Source organism: Equus przewalskii, chromosome 31, assembly GCF_037783145.1.
Source record: "Equus przewalskii isolate Varuska chromosome 31, EquPr2, whole genome shotgun sequence".
NCBI lineage: Eukaryota > Metazoa > Chordata > Mammalia > Perissodactyla > Equidae > Equus > Equus przewalskii.
This window is the reverse complement of record NC_091861.1, coordinates 2,880,926-2,890,165: the sequence shown is the minus strand read 5'-3', so window position 1 is coordinate 2,890,165 and position 9,240 is coordinate 2,880,926. Positions and strand designations below refer to the sequence as shown.

Sequence of the window (9,240 nt, the reverse complement as noted above, 5' to 3'; positions counted from 1 at the left end):
TAAACAAAGCTTTATAACATGTACACATGGGAAAGCCTCAGGCAACCTGAGCAACTCGCCAAAAAGGCTGCAGCCACCACCTTAAATATCATCTTTAGCTAAAGGCACAGGAGGATGTAGGGCATGGGGGGAGTCAGTTATGGGAGATTAACAGAAAAACACAGTAAACAAGAGTAAGGTTATTATGCAGATTTAAGTCCTTGCCTTCTGCATTGATTAAGAGTTTCTAGAGATAATGTCATCCCCCCTTCTTCCTGGTACAGAGAGGGAGACACCGTTACAGATGGAGATTTCCTTTACAATGGAAATGTCTTAACAAAGGGTAAGTAAATTCTACTTCTCAGAGTTTCTTTCCTGTCTGCAGTTTCTAAAAGTAACCGGCCCAAAATAATCCTCATGCCAAAGAGACATATCTTGGGGTGGCCAATTCCAGCCCCCCGCAGTGTTTATCTTTAAATATAAAATAACATCAACATCTGGGACTTGTTACTAGACATCTCTACTTTTATCCCTTTCCTGACTTCCTTTCCCACGTGGTGGCCTGTGGTCCTGACATCCCAACACTGCTCCCAGCATCCACCTGGGCCTGTGTGCCCTTGTGATGGCTGCAGTCACCGTGGCAGCACTGGGAGTTGGGAGGACGTGCAATGTGGTTTTCAAGGTCTCAGCAGTTCTTTTCTGTGGGTTAGTTAGAATTCACATCAAGGAGACACATTTAATGTTCTAGCGACTCTTTCGCTAACATTTATATCTGCCCCCTCTTTGGCTGGAGCTGGGCTTTTCAGAAGATTCAGATACACTCATTAGGAACTGCTGGCCGTTTCTAAATCTAACGCAGCAGGGCTGGCGCCACCTGGTGGTACTTGTCAGCTGAACCAGCTGGAGTTTCCTGGGTAGAGGAAGCCATTCTAGGTATACTCGCATGAGTTGGAAACTTGCTGCCTTTCCGATCTCATCACTTGTGAGAAACTTATATGAAATAAATGATTTGAGAACTTTGAAACTAAAACTGTTCTGATTCTTTGACAGTAACCTGCTCAGAAGGTCTTCATGTTCTGAAGCACAAACCAGAGATTTTCAGAGGACACTGATGCAGAGATTAAACACCCTCCCAGACGCACAGGAACAGACGCCTCCTCTGAACCCAGGTCTGTCCGAGGACAAAGCCATGGCTCTTCCCAGGACACCACACATGTCTCTTAATACGGTACTGGGCCAAGTATGTGCCCCAAAGCTGAAACAGGACGGAAGTAGGTGGAGCACAATTACTGCACCTTTCCAAGGAGCGGGAGGAGAAAGTAGCCAAATTACCACCCAAGATGCCCAGACCAGTGCTTCCCAAACTCACGTGCTTATCAATCAGCTGGGCATTTTGCTAAATTGCTGCTCTGATTCAGTAGTTCTGGGGAGGTGCCAGAGACTGCATTTTAACAAGCTCTCAGGGGAGGCTGAAGCTGCTGGTCCACAGACCACATTTCGGGTCTCGAGTAGACTCTCGACCAGGGGTTTTGAACCAGGGGCAATTTCACCCCGCCCCCCCCCCCCCCGGACATTTGGCAATAACTGGAGACATTTTTGATAAGCTATTGCGGGTTGGGGGTCAGTGCTACTGGTGTCCAGTGGGTAGAGGCCAGGATGCTGCTAAACTTCCTACAATGCACACAGCAGCCTCCTGCAACAAAGAATCACTTGCCCAAATGTCAGTTGCACAGAGGTTGGGAAACCTACCCTAGACCCAGACTTATATGACTCAGGTCTGTCTGCTGGGAGAAGCTCAAATCCCGTACCCTGGAGAGAGTTTGCTGGAAAACAGGTGTGAACTGGTTCCTTTTGTTCATGAAAGAAAACAACATACATTTAGAAATCTCCCATATGTATTCTAGAGGCAAACGGTGAGGCAGCATGGAGGAGACCCATGACAATGGAGCCGTGGGGAAGAATGCCATTTGACCTGTGAAGAACTGTGTGTGTGTCTGGATTGAACTCCTCCAGTCAAGGGCTTGGCAGTACCATCAACGAGTGCAGTAGACTTGGAAATGCTTTTCTTCTCACATCATGTGAGACCAAAACAACAGCAACAACAAGATACTTCTTTCTATTGTGATTTACCCCTGAGCATAGCCTTTTTTTTTTTTTAAGATTGGCACCTGAGCTAACATCTGTTGCCAATCTTCTTTTTTTCTTCTTCTTCTTTTTCTTCTTCTCCCCAAAGCCCCTGGTCATATAGCTGTATATTGTAGCTGCGGGTCCTTCTAGTTGTGGCATGTGGGATGCTGCCACAGCATGGCCTGATGAGCAGTGCCGTGTCCATGCCCAGGATCCAAACTGATGAAACCCCAGGCTGCTGAAGCAGAGCACGCGTACTTAACCACTCAGCCACGGGGCCAGCACCCTCCCCCCCAGGACATCTTGATGATAAAATTATCACTGTAACCTAGAGGAGGGGTCAGCAAACGTTTTCTGGGAAGGGTCAGATAGTAAATACTTTGGGCTTTGCAGGTTATACGGCCTGTGTCACAACTACTCGGCTCTGCCATTGCAGCACAAAAGTGGCCCGAGAGAGGAACAAACAATGGGCGTGGCTGCATCCCAGTTACACTTTATTCACAAAAACAGCGCAGGGCAGTCTTCTGCTGACCTCTGGTCTAGGTGTCAGGTGAATCTGGGCTCAGCTGTAGGTCCCATGTTAGCTGGGACATAGCAGCTGCAGTTTCTATCTGGCCCCCTTTGGTTTTATGATGTGGAGAGAGGGTGACTAATGCATGTGCAACAGGCACTCAAAAAAATGGGTTCTCTGCCTGACCCAATCGCTGTGGAAACAACTCCTAGAACAATCCAATCACTCTATTATCTCCCTCTGAAGTTGACACCATCATTCTCTAATTTATCACGAAGCATTAACTAACCACCTAAGATGTGCTTAGCATTACTGCGAGCCATGAGGAATCCAAAAAAGAAGTCATGTCCATGTTCTTAAGCAGCTTTTTGGGGTTATTATGGTGATAAGAGCCAGTCCTGGTGGTCTAGTGGTTAAGATTCTGTGTTCTTACCACATGGCCTGAGTTCGTGTCCTCATCACTGAACCACACCACTGTCTGTCAGTGTCATACTGTGGCAGCTGCGTGTTACTGCGATGCTGAAAGTTATGCCACCAGGATTTCAAATACCAGCAGGGTCACCCATCATGGACAGGTTTCAGCAGAGCTTCCAGACTAAGACAGACTAGGAAGGAGGAACTGGCTACCCGCATCTGAAAAAGTTGGCCCTGAAAACGCTGTGGCTAGCAGTGGGGCCCTGTCTGACAGAGCGCCCGAAGCTAGGGCAGGGCTCCGCTCTGCTGTGCACAGGGCGCTGGGAGTCGGGACCCACTTGAGGGCACTAACAACAAAAATGGTGATAAGACATAGATACACAATCGCAGCAAATTCAAATGCCCATGGATAGATTATTCATTAAAGGCACATGTGACAATTGGTTAGGCATTTGGAAAAAATGGAACCTGGGTACATTCTTCTGTTACCAAAATAAATTCCAGTTGGTCAAACACTTAAGTGTAAGCAAAAGGAAACCATAGTGCTGGAAAAGACATAGTATAGGTGCACATTTTTTATAATCTTGGGGTTGGGAGAGTCTTTCTATTGAGAGCATGCACTTCAAAAGCCACAAAGGAAAAGATCACAGAAGAATAAAAAGTATCTACATGAGAAAATCTGCCATCAGCAAGAACAAAAGGAACTGGGTGATCATTTTTAATACACGTGGCATACAGAGAGTTAATTACTCAACCTTGTGAACTTGTAAAAATCAATAGAAAATGACGAATAGCCTAAAAGAAAACTGGCCATAATTTACAGGAGTACAAATTGCCAATTAATTTTAAGCACTTGAGTAGAGGTTAAGAAAATAAGGAAAGAAAAATCTCCAGAGCAAAATGATTGGCATTCATCCCCTATGGTCGGCCAGCTTCGCCTCGGTTTCTTGGATCACACGCTCTCCAGCTGCTCCTTCTGAGGATGCTCCCTCCTGGCACCCGTGCTGAGACAGGTCACCTGGAACCACTCCAGCCCACACTCCCAGCTGGGCCCAGCCTTGAGTCATCCCAGCCCAGGGGTCAGACAAGAGAACGAAGAAGTCTCCAGATGATTCCAGGTCCTGGCTGTTCAAGTCACTCTCAGCCTTTCCGTTCTTCCAGGCTGAGTCCCCAAACTTTGTGGAGCAGAGACAAGCCATCAACACTGTGTGTGTGTGTGTGTGTGTGTGTGTGTGTGTGTGTGTGCGCGCGCACCCCGCTCCAGCCGGAGGTCACGTAGGAGGGAGTTACATCGGGAAGGGTCTTAAAGACCAAACAGAACACAACAGCTCACTCAGCTGCCACCCAGGCAGGACTCTGTACCTGCAGGATGACAAGAATCTTCGACACTGGGATTCAAGGAAGATCAAGGCCACGGAGAAGGCTGAGAGCAGGAGCGCTGGGTTCGGGCACGCAGGAGGATGTCCCTTCACCATCTATGCTGCTGCTGCTAAACCAGACAGCCCACCGCTCCTGCATTCGTCAAGCTCTGCTGGACTCCCGGTGGACACCTGTCTCCCCTGTGGGTAAGTTAGTGTGACGGGGCCCTGGAGCTCAGCCCAGTCGGTGAGGTCAAGGACAGTAACTTCCTCCAAGATGGGAGCCCAGCAGAGGGCTAAGGAGCGTGGCTTCTAAAGCCACACTCCTTGACCTCAAATCCCAGGAGACTGTGCTGTGTGAATTTGGAAAATGTTCTTGACCTTTCTGGGCCTCAGTTTCCTCATCTGTAAAATGATAACAATAATTAACCGTGGAGAGTTGAGAGGAGGCACTAATACACGTGGAGCTTAGAATAACGCCTGGCACAGAGTAAACACTCAAATGGGTTAAGAGACTTTATATTAAGAAACGACAACTTTGGCATAAATCAGTGTGGCAGAGACACACAGAAGGAATATAAGAGGGAAGACCCAGGTGGAGTGAACGCCGTGGAAATGCACCAGGAACCTCTCTCATGACACAGGGAAGCTCCACTGGCTCCACACGGTTCCACAGCCCGAGCTTCTCCGTGACCAGCGCACACGGACTCCTTCCTGCCCACACAGGTGAAATCAGACTCCTCAGCGGCCTGCTGCCTCCTCCAGGAAGACACTTAAACACATCTCCAGCCCACCATGAAAACCATCGCACGACTTCACTGTTTCTTACTCAGAAAAGATGGACTATTTACAGAATTGCTGAGAGCCACCACATTTTCTCAGTGAGATTGAGAGCACAAGAGGCTTCCCTTGGTGGCTGGCGCCCATCACTGAGACGGCCCTGCCTGGACCATCCACCACACACAGGAGGAGGCTGCCGGCTTTGGTGGAGCCATCCAAGGACGGTGTCGACACACACTGGAGAGGATGGCAGGGTCTGCCCCCAGGAGGGGGCTGCCGACCCCAAGCCCCCAAACACCTCCTGGGAGGAGCAGGTCATGCACACGAAGCCGTCCTTATCCTTGCAGTCCCTGTAGATCTCTGCCATGGTCACACTCGGGCTGGCCACACTCCTGTTGTTCACCAGCAGGTGAAAGGCTTCAGTGGCCCCGAGGACCATGGGGCTCCTGGGATGGAGGAGAGGGAGGGAGCAGGAAGGGGACTCAGCCTGCAGGGAATGGGCCCTGACCAAAGCCTCCCCTGGTTCGGCCAGTATATATATTTTTCCCATGAGAGGCGAGCCCTGATCTCCTAAACTCTCAGGGCAGTGGTGCTCCGACTCCACTGTGCTCTCTGGGCTGTGGAAAGGCAGGCTCCGGTGCTCCAGCCCCAGAGCCTCGGATCCAGTGGATCCGGGAAGCAGCCCAGGAATCTGCAGGGTCATGCCGCTCAAGAAAACTGAATTGCTCCCTACTCCTTTGCTGGAGATTCGAGATCCACAAGGCCTCCTCGTTGGACCAAAAGGGTGAGGCCTTCCCGTCATTAGCTAGGATTCATACCAATACAAATAAACCAGGCAAATGAGCCCCTCTTTGCTCTGAAATTAAAAGTATTTCCCCAGAGGTACAAAGGCGATCACAACCTCTTCCAGCATCTCACTGTCAAACACCCTTGGGATGACTTTTAGAAGGGACCTACTGCCCCCAAGTGTGACCTTTCCTTTTCTTGCCATTTCTTGCCCCCTCCAGCAAGGAGCCAGAGAGCTGCAAAGTTAACTGGACATGATTTAAATGCCGAGGTCCACCTGAGTCCTGATGCAGCCAGGAGTAGACGACAGCACAACAGCACAGACACGTAAGAAAAGGCTCGGTTCACCTGAAGCTCACTTCCACCTGCTCTGTTCCGCGAGGAGGCACCGCCTGCCCACTCCAGCCTCAGAGCTCTGCCACTTCAGGCGAGCTAGGTCCATGCAGCTGGACACGGGTGGCTGGAAGCTGAGCAATTCTACAACCAGATAATCCTTCCAAAATAACCCCAAAGGTTTTAGCTCTGACCATTGCATGATGGCCTTTGGGTCAAAAGTGACTGTTCTGCAACAGGAATGGGTGCGGCTGGGGATCAGTGTGCAGCCATCAGCTCTGAGGGAAACTTCCCAGACTCCGCACCTCCGCCTGTGTCTTCTGCCACGCTCTCTTTGGATGAGGGTCGTGGCGTCCCCCGGGGAGCAGGCTGTGGGCAGGGACGTCCGTCTACTCTGTTCATGCTGCAAACACAGAGCCCAGAGAGCACCCAGAACACAGCTGGTGCTCCGGAAACATCATGGAGCCTCAATGTTGGGATGGGAGCACGGGGCGGGGTGGAGGAGACAGGAGGCCCGGCTGCGAAGGGGAAAGAACGGCTCTCAGAACTCAAAGGGCTTGTTCTTTGGGTTTTTTTGGGGAGGGGGTGAAATTAGAGAGGGAGGCGAGGTCACCTCATGTTATGCCAACATGTTGGGACCTAATCCTGCCTCTCATTCTCCCTTGGCACCTCCATCCACACTGCACTAATGTAACTACCCTGAGGAGAGGAAATCAGGATGCTCCTAAATAGCTCATTAAAAGAAGCAAAACGGAGACAAACGCAGATTTGTAATGAATTCTTGAAGAAACAAGTTGCAACAGCTACCCAACTTCCCAGGGCCAGCCCCAGCAGATTTTTCAACCCTGTGAAGAATTATCCAGAGTTATATTCACATTACTCCCAAATTATTTTTATTGAATCCATGTGTCAGGTGATACCACTTAACCTTCTTAAGCTTTTAAAATAGCTGCTTTTTCTTCACTGTGCCTTAACCCAAGGGGATTGTGTTTTGGGGACAATTTCCTTGTCCCTCTCTTAGGGTCTGAGCAGTCCAGGGAGCCTTTGCCCTTTGAAGGGTCCCCACTCCTCAGGCGCACACACACCTAAAAAAGGTACTGTGTCTCCACCGGGAAGATGCAGGCTGGGTTTTAAACACTATCAGGAGGAAAGCATCTTCTGTTTCAGAGCCAAGACTACTTTAGAAAATTCTTAGAAATGTTGGCAGCTCTTACTCTCTTTTGATTTGTTATCTGCGGGGCTCTCCCATCTGTTTGAGATAGATTAAGTCTCAGAGCATCTTTTCGGGGCACTACAGGATCTAAAAGGTGAGTCATAGAGAAAATCTCTCCCTTCTCTTCTCCTGGAATGTCCCCATCATCAAAACCAAATAGACTGACAAAGCAAATAGAAAAATCCCAGGGCTGCACGGCACACGCCCCCGAGGGCACCTTGTCACCTACCGGATGATGCCGAGGCACTGGGTCACGGTCAGCCCCTGTGGGCCGGGCCCAGGAACTAGGTCTTGTCCAGCACAGGCAGGAACTGCTCCATGGTGAGCGCTCCCCCACCGCCTGTCAAGAGACTCAGCCCCTAAGAACGTGACCGGAGCTCTTGGTATCTTAGAACCTACAACAGGGAGAGAGAGCGGGCTTTTTATTCTTCTCGTTATTTTTGTTTTTTGGGTTTTTTTCCAAAGAAAAGAGTATCCCCCTTTCCGAAAAAGACAATGAAATCTTACCGGGATCTTGTTTGGGAACTTTGCCCGGATTCCAGCAACTTCCTCTTGTCTGGTTGCTGTGAATATTTCAAGGACAGAAGCAATAAGTAAACAGCAAGTGAAATCTGTATCCTCTCGCCCTCTGTCTGTAACCCAGACGGCAGGCTGAGAACTTCACCTGAGCTCTTCCTCTGCTCAAAAAGGCTGATGCTCGGGCTTTTCTGAGGAGTCTGCATTTTCTTCAACAGCTGTGTCTGTGCCTGAATTAAAACAAACAGAAAAATCCCACAACCAGGACCTAGCTTATCCCTCCATCTGCTTCCTAACTGCCTGCAGGAGCCTAAAGGAGACCCTTAAGTGGGGCTGTGTGACATCAGGCTTCTCCCGCCCTCCCTGGGCAGAAGGAAGTCAGATCTGAGGACAGAAAGGGAACACCTGCTTGCTGGTCAGAAAAAGTCACTTTGCTCACAATTGGTTCAAGACATTTCTTTGCTGGAGAAATTAGGGTTCATAATAAAATCAGTGGCCACGTAACCAAACAGCCTAGGTCTGGGCTGAGGACCCTGGAGAGGTGAAACTGCCATTTGCTAAGGGTGTTTGGTTACTTCCATAATGAATCACCTTGAAGGAAGGCCAGGGTGGATCACCTGATGCTGAGATAGGCTGATAACTCTCGCATTAGTCCTTGCCATTTTTCACAGAAAGAAACCTATGATCAGAGAGGTTAAGGAATTTGCTCAAAATCACACAGCTAGTAAGGGAGGCAATTGATACCTCTCTCTCAAAACCCAGATTTGGTGTGAGATAGTGCCACACCCCAGGATATTCTGTCATTTTATCTTTTCTCCAATAAGGGAGGGAAAGAAACACAATTACCCTCAAGATCTGCCATTAGGCGATGGGAAACAGAGGCCCATGGAAGGTGAGTGATTGCCTGGGATCGAGTGACTGCTAAGAGGCAAGACACAGCTCTCCTAGGTCCCCGAGTCCAGGGCTTACCTCCAGATGCCTACGCCCACCCATGTGCACCTGTAGACTCCGAGTGAGCAGAGGCTGACGGCGCCTTCTCTGATTTGCCGGCACGGCGCCTTCTCTGATTTCCCGGCACAGTCATTCAACAGAGGAGAGTCTTCCAATGAACAGAGTGATGCAAAGGAAGGTTTGCACATTCTCCACGTCAGCTGGGCGAATCAAAGGGACGCATGGCGGGGCTTTAGGTTAAAGATCAGGCGTGGGCAGCAGGTGACAAAATG

The 9,240-nt window shown here is 49.6% G+C and overlaps 1 protein-coding gene across 1 annotated transcript; it reads right to left on the bottom strand.

Annotated features, from left to right (window-relative positions):
* Nucleotides 1–3,942: 3,942 nt before the first annotated feature.
* On the bottom strand, nucleotides 3,943–8,223 carry MAP1LC3C (microtubule associated protein 1 light chain 3 gamma). Its single transcript, XM_070601997.1, is given in 6 exon segments — nucleotides 3,943–4,206; nucleotides 5,408–5,615; nucleotides 7,731–7,777; nucleotides 7,780–7,829; nucleotides 7,996–8,064; nucleotides 8,166–8,223. Coding segments are annotated over 6 exon segments (696 nt in total).
* Nucleotides 8,224–9,240: the final 1,017 nt, after the last annotated feature.